The 20034-nt window shown below is 35.6% G+C and overlaps 3 protein-coding genes across 4 annotated transcripts in view; 2 read left to right on the top strand and 1 right to left on the bottom strand.

The window, feature by feature from the left end:
* Positions 1–299: 299 nt before the first annotated feature.
* LOC105258130 (mediator of RNA polymerase II transcription subunit 15) lies at positions 300–10958 on the bottom strand. Its single transcript, XM_011269216.3, has 4 exons — positions 10888–10958; positions 6151–6859; positions 1719–4894; positions 300–1069 (listed from the first exon to the last, which is right to left on the bottom strand). Exons 2-4 carry the CDS (start codon positions 6166–6168, stop codon positions 904–906), a joined length of 3360 nt encoding a protein of 1119 aa, XP_011267518.2. The 5' UTR covers positions 6169–6859; positions 10888–10958; the 3' UTR covers positions 300–903.
* Positions 10897–13513, top strand: LOC105258131 (protein RRNAD1; the record flags this gene model as incomplete). The annotated part of the gene is made up of 8 exons (XM_011269217.3): positions 10897–11057; positions 11261–11370; positions 11818–12073; positions 12155–12303; positions 12419–12721; positions 12794–12947; positions 13037–13146; positions 13234–13513. Coding segments are annotated over exons 1-8 (1479 nt in total), but the record flags the coding sequence as incomplete, so codon positions are not given.
* Positions 13514–14350: 837 nt separating this feature from the next.
* The window catches only part of LOC105258129 (heterogeneous nuclear ribonucleoprotein L), a 144880-nt gene continuing 139196 nt past the window's right edge, over positions 14351–20034 (top strand). For both annotated transcript variants that reach the window (XM_011269215.3, XM_011269213.3), the window contains exon 1: positions 14351–14752. In XM_011269215.3, the coding sequence (XP_011267517.1) occupies positions 14690–14752 (63 nt within the window). In that variant the 5' untranslated portion in view covers positions 14351–14689. The remainder of the gene's footprint in view (positions 14753–20034) is intronic.

Raw genomic sequence — 20034 nt, 5'->3', positions numbered from 1 at the left:
ATTCTTGAAAATTTTAATATTAATTATGATTTTAACATTAAATTTTAACATTAAATATTGCAATGTTGTGTTGCACATGTAAAATTAAAAGATTAATTTAAAGATATTTGAATGTATATATCGAAAAACGTATCATTTTTTCATCAGATTTATGTTCTTAAATCTATAAAGTAAGTGAGTTCCAAATATTTAAACAAATCGATGATTGCACTAATGCTGCATATTTTTATTAAAAATGAATATTAAATATATTTGGACACAATAGATATGCCGTAATTGGAACACACATAAAACAGAAAAAAATACATATAGACATGTGCAAACATCAAGAGACTGCGTTTTATTTTGTATAAAAAAGTACAAAATTATTCTTATGTACATAATAATACATAATCAAGATATCTACAAGAATACTTATGAATTTGAAGTACATAATTTGCCACGCTGCGACTCTCTCCTCATTCTGAAAACCAACTACTTCTGTTTTTATTCCAATTGCAATAAAAATGCATCATGTGACAATTCAGAAAATATATCCGCCTTTTTTTATACTATTTTACATATCAACGTTTAGTATTTATTACTATACGATCGATTTATAAAGGTCCATTCCTCTTTTCTTATTGCAAAAGAACGAACGAGATAAAAAATTAAATTTTACTTAAACCATTTGAAAAATATTAGATTAATTATACCAGGAACAATGTAAGGAGATAATTAGTTTAAATTGAATGAAGTTAAAATAAAAACAAATGTAAAAAAATAAAGTATAAAATGCAATAACACGCACACTAGGGGATATAATAAATTATGAAACTTTCAGAAAAAAGTATTCTCTCTGCGTACACAACAAATCATGTTTTAAGCACCTAAAGTGAAGAGCTCTTTTTTTTTTAAATAAAATTAGTATGTCGAGAAGGGATGTTCGATAGAATCAGTGCCGTCAGAATTGCTTTCGGCGGCGTCTACAAAAGCTGTCGAAAGGTCACCGGCCAGTTTGCTGACGGATCCAGAGGTCACATCATACATGAAGATTTCCTTGTCACCCTGATCGCCGCCGTCTCTCGGCCTGAAAAATCGCGGTTAGTGAAAGCGCGTAGCACTAGCGAATTTCTTGACTTTCAAGTAGATTCGCGGGATAGGCAAACTATCGATAATAATACACGCTTAGAGAATCGTATATGTTAAAGACCTAGTGAAGCAAATATTTGATTAGCATGATACATATGTATAACATAAAAATAAAAAGACAAAATTACGAAAGAATTGAATTCTTGATATAAAATTATAAGATGTTGGATATATTAAAGAATTTAATATATCCATCTTATAATAACAAAAATTTAGAAGCCGTAAATAGATAAATTAATAAAATAAGAATAAATAACAAGTGTTAGAATATTTATTAGATTAGAAAATATTTCATTATATATGCACATTAAAAGGTAGAAATAAAGAAGCTTTTATTTAATCAGTGATGATCCTATTACATCTGAAAGTGTATAAGTGCAATTTTGCCTATTGTAAATCTTTATCTTCAATGTAATGTAATAAATTAATTTTCTACAAAATTAAAAAACAGTCATTGCTTAATATTTATATTGCAATAAAAATCTTGCAACATTTTTAATCAACGTAAAAAGTGTCTTAAAATATTTATGAAAAATGAATTACATAACAATCTACTTGAAACGCTCGTTAAGATAATTGATACTCACATAGTTACGAGAAGCACGACGGATTGCCTCTGCGGCTCGGTGCGGCTCTCCTGCTCGAGCCACTTCTTGTAGTTCTCCGCGGTGGGCTTCTTCACGAGCTGTTTGAGGGTGTCTCCGGCGAGAAATCTGACCGGCTGCGCGTCGCCACTGATCTTTCTACCGTGCCGCTGCGAATCCGTGATCTCCTTCTCCTCGCCGCCGAGAAAGTCGTAGTCGACAGGTGCTAGCACCACGACGCTCGAGATCTTGCGGCCGTTGAGCTCTGGCACGTCTGGTATCGGGAAGGACGCACCGCTCACTTTAAGCGGTAAGTAACGATTGTATTGAAGGGGGTCTCCGGCTCCCACGGTTACCGGCTCGAGCCGGGTCGCGTCGTCCCGTATGTGCTGCTCCGCAACGGCCCGGCCTTGCTCCGTATTCGGATCAAAGCGTACTACTTTCATCTCAACGCCGCCAGGTCGTAAGGTAGCCTGTTCGAACTTAGTCGAGCCGCTCGTAGGGACGGTGGACTTCTTCGACGATGAGTTCCCTCCGCTCGATATACGCTGCGTCGTCTTCGTCACCGGCCTCCTGGCGATCGCTGGCACGGGCTCGCTGCCGGCGGCGATCGCCGTACCGCCTCCGGCGCCGTAGAAATTCGCCAGCGCTTCCGGCGGTAGTTTCTCGATAGGTATGTCGCCAATCTTGTCGTAATCGAGAATCTGTATGTCGGCGTTGCCCAGGATCCCGGAACTCAATAGCTGTTCCCTGATATCATCAGGCACTTCGTCCGGCAGATTGGCGATGTTCTCCTTGATCTTGGCCGCCTTGTTCGGCGAGAGAGTTGTTGGTGCCTCGGTAGTGGTAGTCGTGGTGGTGGTCGTAGTAGTGGTAGTCGTTGTCGTTGTCGGTAGGAATGTTTTAACGGTCGACAGCGAGTTGAACTCTTCAGAAGGGCTAACTGGCGTCGCATAGATCTTCTGCGCGGGATTATTCTGGAATATCGGCCGGCTGCCCCATATAGATTGCGTTTGAGAGGAAGCGATCTGCGGTCGTTGTTCCGACGTCGGACGATTCTGGGAGAAGAAGCTCTGTTGATTATTTTGATAGGTTTGATGTTTCGCGTTTAATTGTTGATGTTGCTGCTGAAGAGTATCGGTCGAGATGAAACGACTCGGTAGATTCCCGGACAGTTGCTCGGGATCGTGAAGAATATTGAGCGGTTGCGCTGAAACAAACTGGTTCTGAGAAATTTCAGGAAACGCAGTTGGTTGGACTATCGTGGGATTTGGTGGGAACGGACCAGGATGTAGCGGATTCTCTCTGATCGAATAATGCTGCTCCAGCTTTGGAACGGCTTTAAAGATTTCGCCTGCCGATCGTTGAGGTTGAAGCTGCGGCTGATTATATTTAAGTTGCGCGCGATAATGTTGTTCTTGAAGGAGCTTTTGCTCCTGTTCCTGCTTCCGCCTACGTTGTTCCTGCAAACGTTGTAGTTCTTGCAATTGTTGTTGTTCTTGGAGACGTTGCTGTTCCTGTAGACGTTGCTGTTCCTGTAGACGTTGCTGTTCCTGTAGCCGTTGTTGTTCTTGCAATCGCTGCTGTTCTTGGAGTCTTTGATGCTCCTGTTGCCTCTGATGTTCCTGCTGCCTCTGCTGCTCTAATAATCTCTGTTGCTCGATTTGTCTTTGTTGCTCCAAAAATCGTTGGTGTTCCTGATGTCGCTGCTGCTCATGTTGTCGTTGATGTTCTCGTTGCTTTAACAGTTCTTGCTGTCGTCGTTGCTCGTGATACCGCTGCTTTTCCAGTTCCTGCTGTTTGAATGGAGGTAGTGATTGTGGTGGGAGTTCAACATTGAAACTATTTGGCCTTGGCAAAGGTTGTTGCGATTCCGAATTAAAGCCTCCAGGTCTAATAGATAGTGGTTGTTGTGGCAGTTGTTGTGGCAGTTGTTGAGGCAATTGTTGAGGCGGTTGTTGAGGCGGTTGTTGGGGCGGTTGTTGAGGCGGTTCCGCAAAGTTATTTTGTGGTAATGGTAATGGTTGATTTTGCAAGTGCACACTCTGATGCGATATCGATAAAGTGGGTGGGAATCCGGGTTGCTGCGGGTGATTGATGTTGACACGATGCGGTGGCGGTCCGAAATTATTAAACGGCGCGCGTTGTTGCACTTCTGGCAAACCCTGAATTGTTATAGGATGCCGCTGCGGCGGTCTCGATGGCGGTGATGATGGATTTCTCAAAGGCTGAGCCGGAAACGCTTGATGATGCGATGGTAGTGGTGGTGATGGTGGCTGCTGCTGCTGTTGTTGCAAGAACGTCGGCGCCTGCTGCTGCTGCTGTAAAAATGTTGGCGGTTGCTGCAGCGCTTGTTGCTGAGGTGGGAACGAGTTAACGATACGTTGTTGTGGAAATGCAGGTGGCACTCGCGGAGGATGCACCACTGGTTGTAGCGGTTGATAGGGACCATGTTGTCTTTTCGGCGATCCCGGAGCTGCCGTCGGTTTGCTAGTATGCTGTTGCGCACTATTGGGCGTTTCCAAATCGCTGCGCTTGCTGTGACTATTGGGTGGTACCTGCTCGGTGCCGAAAGTCACACGGATGCCGCTACCGCCGGAGTGATATACTTCGCTATCAGGTCGAATGATAGCGCGCAAAGTTGTCGATGGTTCCGCAAGTGGCGCCAACGTTGCTGTCTGTGTCGGTTCCTCAGCGTACGGCGCATGATTATCCGATTTAATCTCCTCATGCTCCTCCACTGGCGTCAGCGCGGGAATCGGCGGATCGTAGACGACTCGAGTCTTGTCACCGTAACCTTTTTTCTTCTCGTACTTCACATAAAACACCTGAATAGGTTCCTTAGTTGGTCGTGGTTGAGGTGGAGGCGGTGGTGGTGCTGGAGTCGGCAAAGATTCATTCGATTCTTTAATAATGATCTCAATAATCGGCTCAGGTTCCGTTGGATAGTAACTTAATGGATTCTCCTCGTACAGATCATCACTCTTCGGACTCGCCAAAGGATTATACAGAGGATCCCTTTGAGAGTATTGCACTATCGGTTCCATCTGCACTGCATATGGCGGCAGACGACCGCCCTTTCGCAGGAAGGCGAGTTGCTGACGTTTATCGCGGTTCTTCGATGAGCTCTCCTCCTTGGCGAAAGCCGCGGCGACGAGAAGCGTCGCCGCCAAGAATGCCTAGAAAAAAAACGGCGTATTGAAAAAAATAAATTTATTTAAAATAATTTTATTTCATAATGCTGGCCATATTAATATTTATAAAATTAATATTCATTACAAATATTATTACTTCAAATATGAGAGAAATAAATTTTTCTTTTTTAATGCTAACTCCAAGTTCGATAAAACATTAATAATTTTTTAGCAATAATTCAAGTCTCTGAGAAATAGCATAAAAAATAATTTACATCATTTGCATAGTGACATCTAATAAATCGATGATGTTACTGTTTTAAATCGATTAACATAGCGAGCTAAAATATAAAGAAGGGGGACTTTACGCGCTCTGATAACCGAGTAACCCGTTTAATAACCAGAAAACGTACCCAAGACCTTAACAGGTCTCGGATCGATTGGTATGCTAGCGAGAATCGAGGAACAGTTAGCCTGATAAGCGATTCCCAGTTGTGATCGCGCTCTCGATATAGTGAGGCCGACTTGCGACGTTTCTCGTTTCTTTGAAATCGCTCGGTTCCCAAACTTTTATTACCGAGGAATTGCAGATTTTCGTGTGTTCTATTGATGTAATTATTGACAAGATTAAATGACTTATTTTCTCATTATTTTTTATAATAAATTATATAATAAAGTTTTTATAATAAACTAATTAAAAAATAATTAAATATATATATAATATAATAATTAAATAATTAAATCTAATCAATTTTTTTATCATTCTTCCCCACAATTTCTAAAATATACACTTAATCACGCAAAAGGATATGCTTCAATGTATGCGATTAACTTTATGAAGTCAACCGAAAAGTGGGTGAAGAGAAAGAAAGAGAGAATCAAAGTTCAAGACTGTATGGCGACGCGTTTCACTTCGAGAATTCGGTGCCTCTCTCGGCGCTGGTTAGCATATTCAGAATAAGGTCCTGAGCATCTTTTTTAACACAAGATGCACGCGCATTTCGAAGCCGTATTCGGAGCTGCGAGATTAACTAAAGGAAAGTGGTACCGATGATGAAACATGCCTGTGATTATAAACGGTCAATTATCCGCGCAGAGATTATCGGTCATTTCGTTGTCAGTCTCGTTCGCCGAGTTTTATTAATGCACTTTCCCCGTTTCACGAGCGCCGATACGCTCGCTGATTGCAAATGATAGAACCAAGAGGATCTCGCGCGACACGTTTATTATGATGAAAGTACAAGCGATCTAAGGGGTCCATCCTCGCCCTCCTCGCGAATGCACCCTGTTACAATAATTACCAGCTTAGCGAACCGCATGTTGCAGTCGTTCTTCGTCCCTCTTCCTCGTTTGATCCGTGGAAAGGGTCACGCACTTCTCTCATCGGCCGATTCTCGCGTTAGAGACGGCTGATTCGCGACATGATACCGCTCGAGACGATCGTGCTGGACGATATCGAGCGAAGCCTCGCATGGGAACTGAGGACAGATCAAGCCCAGGGGCCCGTTTCTCCCTACTCGATGCCACCACCACCTTGAGGCCACCGCTCCTCAAGAAGCTCCTCTCTAATATCGAAGACGGTGGAGCAGCACCTTTCTCCGGGGCTCCTCGATGTGCACATGTCTCATTGGTATTTGTGTTCGTGGTACATGCAGACACGTACATAGCTGAAAAGAGGTAGGAAGAGAGAGAAAGATTCGCGCGGTATGGAGTGTATTCTTCTTCACAACGACGACTTTCTTCAAATCCGTCCAATTGCCCATGGAGGGGACGATTATACTAAACGCCATCACGCTCTTCCGCGACCTCCAAGGCCCATCGAAATCGAAACCTGCCTTTCTTTCTTCTCTCGACACGACCGTGCATACCGAGAGTTATTCGGTGAAAGAGCCAGAGTCTCTTTATACCGTCAATTCGAGCGAACACGATTACTTTCCCTATGGGAACCTGCGCTAAGCTGCGACTTCCTCGAGACAGGTGATCGGTTCCGATCCGTTCGATGATTCTTGTCTACAAGAAAGAATACATAAATTCGATTATTAATAAGTCGCACGACGATTCATTATGACACGATTTATTATAATTCTAGACCGTGTTCGGTCTCTGTGATTATCTAAATCGTGTCTGTAATTATATTATCATTAGTATTTTAGCCATTGACTTTCCCTCGTGGATCTTGCTCCTCTCGAATAATAATTGCATTTATATTCATTCTTTTAAATAGTACAAGTACGTTGCAAATGAATTCTCTAAGCGAAAGCAATCTTAATTAATTTTATAGAAATGCAAGAACAGAAATTGTTGCCCCGTTCCTTTTTTATTTTCTACAATAGTGATATTCCATCCTTTCTTTCTCTTTTTAGCGTGTGTTTGTATATGTGCTTTCAAAAAAACTTATTTTTTTATATAAATATATAATTATGTATCATACAAGCCATATTACATATATAAGCATATAATTATAGATTACAATAATTATATATAATTGTATCTTCATATAAAACTAAGTATTACAAATAAAGGAAGGATGGAATATCATGAATATACAACTTTCATAAATAATTATTAGAATGATGACTAAAACGACTCAATTTACGTACTCAGATTCTTCTTCTATAAAAGATTTCGCATGGTGCAAGAGATTATTAGAATCCTGTTACGTCAATATATGACAGATCTGCTCTATAAATTACATGAAATATTTTTCCAGATATGATACGAGAGATACGATCTGAGGTAACTCGTTAAGTCGCAAGAAATAATAGCAGATCGTGTTCGTCATTACGAAAGACGCACATCTAATAGAGCAATTGAACGAGATGACCCGAGGGAGAGCTTGCTTCGATTGCAAAAGTGCTCTGCAAAAGTGACGTAAAGTTCTCGTGTTCGCACTTGCGCAATTGTCTTCGTGTTTCTTGCTTGGCCGATCATCAAAACCAGTATGATTTTCTATCGTTTTGCTGAAGCTCTTCGAAAAATAGTCATCGATCGCTCGGAGGAGAATCGAACATTACGAGACGGATTACGAGAGAGTATCGTGCAATTTCAAAAGCCACGGGAGAAGCCATTCGCTTCGGAGTTAGGTCATTTAATATCGGCATTTATTAATTTTTCGAGTCGATGGTACTGGCGGTGGCGATCAGCCTCTGGCGGACATCCAGACGTCATCGACATCGAGATTGGACATCGCGCGTCCTACTTGCTAACTTTCACTTATATGTACGCTGGCGTAAGAAGATCCGAATAACAGCCGGCAGACTCGAAGATGATAAATACAGAATCCGTCTGAGACAGCGATTCGCGAATCAAAACGATATTTTACGTTGATTTATCGCCACTTTGCTACGAAATGATATCACATTACTGGACACTCTCTTCTCTAACCGAATATTATCTCGTAGGCGAAAACGATTTATCACTTTTCCGCAACATTGTAGAAGCCAAGCAGTAAGATCCTAACTACTTGCAAGTTGTTTTCTCCGTGGATATTTTAAGGAAATCCGCTCTCGAAACATGACAGATACATAACTGTCCAATGTTTGGTCGTAAAATTGATATATTATTTATTTTCCGATATTGTTATAAATATATTTATATAAATAATTTTATATAACTTAAATGTCCCAAAAAATTTTATAAATTTCTATTAGAAATTATTTAAAACAATATAGCTGTATATTATTTATTTTCTTATTTCGATTGAATGAGATATGTAATATGATTTTATTACATTTGCCTTATCTCGAGATTGCATTTGCTTGATCTATAGATCCACGATATCTCGTCGAGATATTATTAAATACAGTATCATTGTACAATAAAAACGCATAGTGATAAAATTACTTTTCCTGAAACGATACTTTCTAACTGGTTTTCTACAATATGATTATCACAATTATCTTTATGCAATTAAATACATTTTTCGACCGACATTAGCTGTAGGAATTTAATAATTTATCGTATATAATATTTACATCTTATGTGCGTTGCACGCATATATTTTATATTATGCTATACAATTATTATATTTGCACATGTATTCACGCACAAAGAGCGTGGAAATTTTCTCGGAACGAGAATTCTCTGTCACGTCATCTCTCTTTCTGCGATTGCAAGACCGATCTCCGTAACTGCTATGGCAAAAGATTGCGCGAATTTGATTTGCCCAGTTCTCATGAAACTAGGGGGACGATATGATTCTTCTACGAGCATAGCTAACTATACATATAATCTTCTTCGAGAGCAGTACCTTCATGTGAGCAATAACGTAACTGTTGAAGAGTGAAAGTACCGTAAAGTGGGACGCCGCGGGAATAACGTTCGCTTTTATAATTAATAAACAAAGCCTACAAACTGCTCTCATCATCATTCTGCAATTCTGCATTCAATGTGACATTTTTTATGAGACCTTGATATCCTCGGTTAATGATCGAGACCTTTTCCACGCTTACTTTTTCAAGAATGTCGCATGATCTTTATGGCAAATAATAATAATCACAAGTTTTATAAACTCGCACAACTCGAATCATGCTAAAAATTTATATTAAATATTAATAAAGAGAAAAAGGTCTTTACGATAACATTATTTTTAAATTTTCAATTTTTTTATATTAAATAAAACACTGATTTAAAAAATATTACATATCGTTAAATTCATTTTGCATTAAAATATAATGTAATATGTATTGTTTTTTCAACTATAAATATTTGAAAATAAATCTTGTAAAGAGAAAGAGAGAAAAAATGTCAAATTAATTAAAAATCATTTTAACATTATATCTTAATAAATTGTTTAACATTATTTAACATTGATATTATTATAAATTATTTAATTATTAGATTATACAACAAATATTATTTTTTTAACTATCATACATATTTATTATCATATATTTATTTTCATTTTATTTATAAAAAAATTCTTTTGTTTTTATTTTCAATTCTAATGTCATACAACGATATATATATCATTTCCTGTAATCCAATTTAATGCACGGTGATTTAATTCATTACGGAAAATTCTCACTAATCTTTTCCAGCGTGAGAAAATTATTTCATAATCTACGGGCATTGCACGCTACGTATGCACAAATCTGAACTAATTAAGAAATGGTGTCGAACCGAAACTAGCACGTGAAGTAATGTACATACTTGTAAGACTTTTATTTCCCTAAAAATATGAAATATTCTGTCGGTCTTTTTAAATCGAATTTAAAATGAAGAAAAGTTTTAACGAGACATTCTAGATATCCACGAGTATCGACTATATATAAACGGAAGATGCATAACTGCGTTATATAATTACATACTTAAAGACGAAAAATTGTCTATAATTGATGTTATGCTCGCTGCACTTTCTATTTCAGCACATTGCACTTCGTATACGTTGCAATGTCGGTGTAGTTTCGTCGGAAATTCATTTCCTTTTATTTTTTTTTAATTGATTAAAAATGTTATATCAATTTCCTAAACATCTCTCTCAATGTTTTATCACTATTAATTTAAATAAATCATAAAGAGCATAATGAATAATAAGTATCAACTTTCTCCTCGGCTAAATTACTTATGCTAGCAGTGATGTGTTTTTATTAGTGAGGGGACCCTAACTTTTTAAATTGTATGTGGACGGGACTGTTCTTTATTTTTACGAGACTAGAATAAATCGCGAAATGATTTTACACATTAGAATTTATTTACTATTAATGCATAAACTGTTTATGTAAAAAATACAAAATAATATATGTAAAAAAAATTTATACATATACATATACTATATTTTTTATTTCATATGAAATAAATTTCTGTAGTCACTTTTGTGATGGATTAGATAATGTGACTTTGTCATAAAATTTTAAATAACAATAAATAAAAAATTATTATACAATATATAATATAAAAATTTTAATATGTGAATAAAAATTTGCATATCAGAATTCCACAAGTAAAATGAATTTATAAAAAAAGTAACAGAGACGATAATTATTTGATAAATAAATAGATAACATAAGCCAAATAAACTTTGAAAAACATGGGCTAACCTGCGCATCGGGACAATTCGATACACGAACTTTGCACCGTTCATCTCGACACAATGGCTGGCCCCGTGGATACGTGCACATGTGGAACTTGCTGCAAAGTTCGCGTAACAATCCAACAAATCTTCAATGTACTAGACATATACGGCTGGTTATTGGACTCGTATGTCGTGGTATGTAACTCAATTAACTATTAGCTTCGGCATCCATTCCGTATTTTGATTTTCCGGACGATATTTCTCTTTCGAGCTTAATCGCGTACATGTAAACATCGTCGTGTAAACGCATGACATACATACATTTCGTACCCATCTCTCCTCTATTTGAATATATCCTTCAAAAATGAATTATTAACGTGGAAAAATTCGTCCTGCAGGACTTCTTCCAGGAACAATTATGGGAAAAGCTGCCGAATAGCTGGAAGATCTTTCTGCAAACTGTATCGCCCGAAGAGTTCGGGAAATGGTTAGCTAATGACATCTCGTGGTAAGTTAAGTGTGCATTTCACTTGGGTCGATAACGCGCGACAGGGATATTCGATAAAGTCGATGATTTATTACGGTACGGATTACATTTCTGCAAAAAGATGTTTGTTAAATATACGTCGATTGATTATTGAACGGAGAATTCCGAGAATCTCGACAGGGATTCTGGGAATTCTCTACTCGATAGCCAATTCAACAAATGTCATAGATCAGCTGTTTGTAGATTGCTAGTATATGTATTAAATGATTCATATTTTTATATGTCCATTGACATCAGATGTCAATGGTTCATTCAATTTTACGTCACATCGATTCATAAAACAGAATGCAGTTTTTGTCGAACATTTCGATTGGCTATCGGATGATGGATTTTCAGGGGTCTTGTAATGCGATACATATTTATTTTACTAATGCATAATGTAATTCGATAATATAATTCATCTCATAGCAAACGCGTATGGCCACTGTCATTGCTTGCACTTCGGCAGATAACAAAGGATTTACAACTAGACAGAGATCATCGAAATGATGGAAGCACCTTGCGATGCAGAGCAAAAAAATTCGAATGCAATTCGGAGAATTTTATCGTGGAAAATAAGAATGAAAGATCACACGAGATACACGTTGCTTTGAAGAAACATAATAATCTCTTTCTGAAACATGTTAAGAAAAAAAAACGATACGAGATACAACAGATAGCACAGGTACGATTAAATAAATTCTTTTAATAATTTAGATTGGATATAAATTATTTGTAGACTCTCTACAACAGTTTATTTACATAGATATGTGCAGATTGTGCACAAGAGTCCAAGACAAGATGTATTGTTGATATTGGAGCAGGAATGGGTCATTTAGCTCGGTCCTTAGCATTTAAACATGGTTTATGCGTAATATGCATTGAACAAGATACAGAATTGTCACAGCAAGCAAGGTAATCTAATATTTTTTAATAGCTTCTTTAATTATTTTTAGCAATTTTTGTTAATATTTTATTGATATTATTATTATTCTTCATAATAATTTATTTAACAACTTTTTATTGACAGAAAATGGGATAAAGAATTATTAATATCCTTATCTAAACATTTGCCTGCTTTGTCAGCCAATCGTCCACAACATGTATCAATCAAACTTGAAAATACCAATTCTAATCGATCAAAGACAACCGATGATATGCAAAAAATATTTTCCAATGATTTTAATCTAAGTGAAAAAAGATCTGGGTTTGGAATTGTGGGATTACATCCATGTGGAGATCTTGCAGCTACATTATTGAAACTTTATACATCTCAATGTGAAACAAGATTTATTTGTATCGTCGGGTGTTGTTATATGAAATTAACATTAAAGTATGTCTATGAGATACTAGAAAATATATTTTTGTAATTATAATTATGCTAAATAATAAATAAAATATTTAGATATCCAGTGAGCGCATTAAGTGGATATCCACTAAGTAAATATCTGTCATCATTTGCAAATTACAAGTTATCTTATACGGCATTAGAAGTAGCATGTCATGCTATTGAGAGTTACTGTGATAAACTTAAAACTGGGAATTATGAAGATTTAATAGTTAAGTATTTAATAGTTAAGATTTAATAGTTAAGTATTATATATTCTGAAATATATCATAGAGCTGTTATCATTAAATTATGTTTTAGGTACATGCTTATAGAGCTATTTTGGAAACTATCTTAATAAAACGAGACAGTCAGTTACGTCATTCTCAAGTAAAGAATGTCAAAGTGACAAAATCTATGACGCTTAAACAGTTGAGTGAAATGGATTTAATGTTTATACTAGTGTAATTGAACATGTACATATCATTATAATATTAAATATGCTTGTATTATTACAGATATTGCGCACTTGCGACTGCAAATTTTGAGGAGCATCTCCGACCTAAAGATTCGGATTTCCAGAATTTGCAAGTAAAGTTTTACTTAAGTCGATGGCAACACATTGTAATATTTGGCGCATTACGTACGATGTTAGCTCCATTAGTGGAAACTATAGTTTTATTGGACAGATTCTTATATTTATCAGAAAATCAGTTATGCCCAATATTAAAACCTATCTTTGATGCAAGATTGTCCCCTCGAAATTTCTTACTATTTTCAATGAAAAATATCGAGCAAACACTCTTTTAATTATATTTGAATCTTTCTTTTCTTTGTGAGTATAAAATTGAAAAAATATTGCAAAAATTAAATTTATCTTTATATTTCATGTTTCTTTCTCTTTTTATGAAATTAAATATTTCATATTTTCATAGTTTTGTGTATAATTAAATGTTCTAAAATTCTATTTTGTACTTAATTTAATTTGAAGAATATACTTGTTACATAAATTCGATCAAAATATAATTACATATAATTTGAAGTAATATTTGTACGTAAAAAAATCGTATATATATCAAAATTTTAAAAGTTAAACTAATCATGTTTTTTGTTATGAAATTAAATATTTTGTTTCCGTAATTTTATATATAATTAAACGTTATATTTTCACAATTTAATTCGAAAGTAAGAATAATGTTTTTCGTACAAATTCGTTGAAAATATAATTACAAAATATGATTTCGAGTAATATCTATCATAAGAATCATATACATACCAACCACAAAACTTCGCTCTAAAAATTAGACTAATTAATTTGATTCTGCTTTCGCGCCTGAATATACAAACTTCGACACGCGTTCGATTAATTCCATATTCAGTAAATAAACAGATTAGACTCCAATCTCGAGAAACGCAATCGTACGATACGCCCGCGTAATTCTCTCATGAAAACCGCTGTAATCGTAAAGCTCCAATAGAAACACGGGGGCACACGTCGCGCGCGCGACCGACGGACCAATCGGAACGCGATACGCGGGGCAAAAGCTGCGCGCGCGCAGCTGTCAACGGCTCGAGGACCGCAAATGTTTCGCGGCGCCACCAGTAGAGCGCGCCGCGCTAGCCCGGTCGTCAGTTCGCACGAAGCGTTGACGTTCGTCCGGCGAGATCTAGGCACAGTTTCCCTTAAGCCGCTCTCGCGCGTTTGTCTGTTCTCGTCGCGTCGTGCATCCTACCGATTATTATTTTCTCCTCCTTTCCCCTCCCCCGTTCGCGCGCACGAGATCGTCGGCACGGTGTGGAAGAAAGAAAATTTCGAGCGGTATACACAATACCCTCGTGTCGTCGTCGTCGTCGTCGTCGTCGCAGTCGCCGCCGTCGTCGTCATCGTCGCCGTAGTTTGTCGTTCGTCATCGTCGTTGTTGTCGCAACGCCTAGTGCTCCAATTCAAACGCGTCGCCCGCTATTCAACGGAGGATGGCATTCAACGGAGACGGCCCGCACTCGAAAAGGCAGCGACTCGAGGAATCCGGACATAGGGTGAGTGCCCGCCAATTATCATCGTGCAGCCGTACGCCGTACGTGCCCTTCGCGTTATCCTGTCTCGCGTCGAGCCGCTCGCTCGCGGGACGAAGCGGACGCGCTCGCGCGACGCGAGGGGGGCCGCCGCGTCGCCATTTATCGGTGTAATAATCATGGTGAGCGTGTCCCGAGTACGCCAGATTTCTGAGCGACGCGCGGGGCGCCATTTATCCGCGATTCCGATGCACGCTCTATGCGTGTGTGTATGTATGCACGTATAGGCATGTCCATCGCGTCGCCCGCCGGTTTGCTCGCTCCCGATAACAATGGCGGGAAAGGGGGGAGGGGAGAAGAGAGATGCATATTCGCCACCATTCACGACAGTCGAGCAGCGAACCGACGCGATTGACATGTCGATCGTTTGTCTAATCGTCGTCGCTCCGCTCGTCATAATCATTTTGCAAATATCGTAAAAATGTTCTCCCCCCCCCCCTCCTCTCTTACGGTGAAAAGATTATAATATGAATCGATTCGTGTAAGATTGTTTGTCGATCTTTTCTGGATATTTCCGCGAATTTTAATCAGATGTTATCATACATGACATCGCAAGGAAGTTATATCGGTCTAAATTGGCGAGAAATTTTGTACGAATGTTATCTCTTTGTTTTTCCACTCTCAGATGGGAATTATATAATCGATTCGTAAATTATTAAAATAATATTTATATATTAATATAATTTATATATTTATATATTAATATTTATATATTTATAAATTAATATTTTTCTAGCTTGCGATATATATTTTTTATACGTAATACGTGAATAGATGATCTAGTGTTTTTATTGATTTTCATTTTAAGTAGAAGCAAATAAAAAATTAAATTTTTAGAAAATTAAAAGAATATATATAATCTCTAAAATATTTTTTTAATATCGCAAATATTGCAATTTTGAAAGACATTATAATAAAAAAACAATTTGGCACAACTTTGATAAAAGTTCAAATGTAATCAAAAACAGCAATCAGAAAGTAAAATCAACTTTTGCACGCTAACGTTGCTAATCGAGAGATATTTTATTCAATTTTTATCTTATCTAAAAGATATGCAAAGCGTCCCAGATTTGCTCTCTCTCTATCTATTTATAAATTCTTTTACAAATCTAAAAATAAGTTTCTCTCAATAATTTTTTCAATATTAATAATTTTTTAAATAATAAGTGAAAATAAAAAAAGCAATATATTGAGAAATACAAGAACAATACATTTTTTGGAAAGTTGCAGCACTTTACATATAAATGAATAACAAGATTTTATTCTTTTATTAATTTACATTAATTATCAAAAGCTTTAATATTGTCAAAATATTTTTTTAAAACTAAATATTAAAAAATTGTGAAAAATAGCAACTAAATTTTTTTTATTATTTAACTGTCAACCGACTTCGAAAAAAATTCATAGATTTATTCATTATATGTGTAGAAGGAAAGGAGAACAGCTTATGTAATATAATTTAAAATGATAATTACATTTTCTTATATTGCATATTTTATACATAATCTCAATTTAAAATTACCTATTATACGTGAGACGAGAAAATAGTGTATATTGAACATACAGTTTAATTCTCGCAGATTGAAAAGTTAATTATACTCATATTTGTTAAATTACGATAATTTCAATTATGTTTTATTCATTTGGATATCATGTGAAATGTTTAATTGCATCTTATTTATTCTTCTATTTTGTACAACTAATGGATAGCATAAATTATGTTTATTTTAACGCTTTGTTTGATAAAAATTTCGAAAATATATTTAAGTATATTTAAGTTTTAGTTTTAAGACATAAATATTCTACTATTTTTCCATATATTTAATATTAATTTAGAAAACTTTAGGAAAAATTGATAAAAGTTATACTAATCATTATCTAAAAAGATATAACGATAAAAAATTGTTAAAATATTAGATATAAGAAACAAAACTTGTCAACAAAATTTATTGGCAATTCAAGCTTAACATTTCAATTCCATCCCAGCAGTGAAATAACGTGAGCGGCACGAATATCACGAATCCGAACTGAAATTGAATTTCATATTAATTATCTAATCATATTACATTATCTTTATCCTAAATAGCTGAAATTGTTTGGCACGCGTAATAGAATCTCAGTATTAAGGCTCGCGACGGCAACCTGTTATCCGGAAGACCACGTCAGCAGGTGCGTTATCGTTTTTCGCAAAATGAGCAACGCGAGGATGATGCACGTACAAAACAAAGCTCGCGCGCGCGCGAGCGCGCTTCGTGATCGATAATTTCGCACGCGTTATCAGCGCGCGATGCACGGCATTGGCGACGGACGTTCCCTCGAGATAACCGCAACGTATCGACGAAGATACCGTCGGATATAACGGGTAGGAGAATTTCCGATTTATTTCCGCCCCCGCAAAATTCTTACGCATGGACGACGCTGCTGCGCAGAAAATTCGTCCTTCATAATTTATCTTTTTTTTTTTGCCTCGACACTTCATGTTTCTCTTTCCGTTCGTTTTATATGCCTCTCCGCCTCTCGCGTACACTCTATACAATTACTGTTCTTTGCTGTACTTCCGGTTTATCGCGCGCTTTGAATATGTATGTGTCGGGTCACGCGAAACGCGCGCGAATATCAAAAGAAACCTTTTCATCGCGATGCAACTCCGTCCCCGTTGAGTTTAGAATGCATCCGGGTTACTGCTATTTATCAATACAGCAACTGGTCGCCTGGGTAATATCGAGTCGAGTCGAGTTCAAATGATTCGATTGTGCTTACGCATAAATCGACTTTTATTCGCACTGTTACTATACGAGGTCGATGGACCTTTTACGTCAGAACCCGCTTTACGTCAGATGCAGCGAGATACCCACGCATTTAATCTCGCAGAATAAGCCGCAGATTAATAATTAATACCGTAGGTATGTTAAATAAAATACGTAAAAAATAAATATTATTGTGAAACAAAAATTCGGTTGTGTCATGTTTAGAAGATTATCGTATATTTCATGTCGAGGATTTTATCGAGGCAAAAAGAAACATTTTCAAATATAATAAAATATTGTTTCTATTTTAATACGAAAATTATTATTAATAATCAATTTTTAAACTCAATAACTCAATTCTTATTTTATTCGCAGTTTGTTTTTTGTAGGGTTTTCTAAAGAAAGATATACATTAATTGTAAATTAAAATACTATTACATAGTTTATTATGCAAACAAAATTGGTTATAGAGAAGCTTAAGATAATATACAGTTTGCCATAATTTAACTTTAATATAAAGATATCATAACGTTAGCGTATATCCGTAGGATTACGAACTTGCAAATGTGTTGGACCACTAATTTCCTGGTGGATATATACCCAAAGGGATCAACAAATATGTATATCTGCAAACTATTCATCTATTTGAAGTATTTTCCACGAAACTATTATACCTTATATAATTTCTCGCTTACATTTTTTTATAGAATTATGTATCTTTAATTATATATCTTTTTCTAAATATAATTCCAAGTGAACATTAAAAATATAAGACGTAATTATCATGTTATTAAAAATATATTTTAGATAATATTCCATATATGTTAAATATAAACCATATTTCACTATTAGAAATTATATAAGGCTTACTCTTAATTATTATAAATTAATATTTGTCTCTAAAAATAAATTTCATCGGTTGAGAATCTCGAAATGAATCTCGCACAAAGATGACAATCCGTTGTAATACAAGATATTTTTTATTGATGCATTATTATCGGTCAGTGTCTCGATCATAAATCGATGTCTATAATTTGCGCCTAACAATTAGGGTTATTATCGTAATGATTACTATCTCGACCTTCTCTGTCGCTGTCGATGCATCAGTCGTTGCAAACATTGAACAAGATGCATTTTACATTATGCATACATATGTCGACTGATATTTGAGTACCATTATTTGCGCATCAGTACATCCTGATTCATGACTTTCCAATCGTATAGCTCTATCTAACTTTTATTTGTAATTTTCGATTTCATTTAATAATATATATTTTTTATTAAACATTTAATAAATATTTAATAAAAAAAATTTTTAAGTATTTAAAAGAGTTATTTCTAAATGTTTTTGATAAATAAAAAAGAATATTATAGAATCTAGAATAATCACTAATTTTTAATAATATCATAAATCATTATAATTAGTTTTTGAATCTATTTGAAAAACGCTTTGAGAATTGTCTGAATTAAATCGGATTCTATCAAATGGTTTGGAAATGTGAAAAGAAACGAATATTCTTGAGTATCGTACCCTACACTGCTTATTAATATTTCATCTTGCTTGATATCGTTCGATATGTAGGTCGACATTCCATAGGTATGCTTGAATAATTTATCATATAATTTAAAAAATAAAAAGAATGATTCCTCAGGAAAACAAGATTGCATGATTGCATCGAAAAAGATTAGTGTCTTTTCTCCCTGTCACCTGTTATTTTCCTTGACTTTAAAAAAATTTTTCTCATTTAATATTCTTATATTTAAATATTTATGTATCTTGCTCTAATAAATATCTGTTATCTCGATAAAAGAAAATTTCTCTTTTCAAAAATATAATATCAACGCGATGAATTCTTCATCTTTCTATCTTACTTTATATCCATTTGAAAAAAGAATAGTGAATAAATATTTGCCACGATATCATTCTTCTTTCGCATACTCACGGGAGAAGATTTAACGTCGATCGTTCCTTGCGGGACACACGGAAACTCGCACTGTTAGCACAATCGGACGAAAGTAGATCGTGAAAGCAAATTTGCTTGCTCGAGAGCTTGAACTTTGACGCAAACTTTCTAGATGGCAAATCGATTTTGTTGTTTAAATTCGCATGCGTGTTATACATCATTTTAATCTTTAACCTGACATAAAATATTATATAACGCATCAAGCTTTTAGTGTTTTTTTAAATATCTTTTTTTCATAATAATAATTTTAATATATTTCTGTATCGAGTATTAATATAAAATCGAGACTTATTTAATAATTGAAATATTACATTTTCATAATAATAATAATATTATTATTATTTTCCGTGCTTTTGTTATTTCAGTTTGGATATTCATTATTTATATGAAAAGGATAAAAATTAATATATTATTGATATCATTATTTCTTTATGAAACTATCAAAGATTACGTACACATAATTAATTTTGAATTTTTAAATCTGCATTTAGAAATTTATAGACACAAGGAGAATTGAATAAAAATAACAACATAT

The sequence above is a fragment of the Camponotus floridanus genome, unplaced genomic scaffold (genome assembly GCF_003227725.1).
Source record: "Camponotus floridanus strain SB8 unplaced genomic scaffold, Cflo_v7.5 scaffold88, whole genome shotgun sequence".
In the NCBI taxonomy this organism is placed as follows: Eukaryota; Metazoa; Arthropoda; class Insecta; order Hymenoptera; family Formicidae; genus Camponotus; species Camponotus floridanus.
Note: the sequence above shows the minus strand (reverse complement) of the source record. Positions and strands in the feature narration are given on the sequence as shown.

Coding starts and splice junctions, on each gene's coding strand:
- LOC105258130 (XM_011269216.3), bottom strand. Junction 1,070..1,718: donor GTCGTGCTTCTCGTAACTAT/GTGAGTATCAAT, acceptor GCGATTTTTCAG/GCCGAGAGACGGCGGCGATC.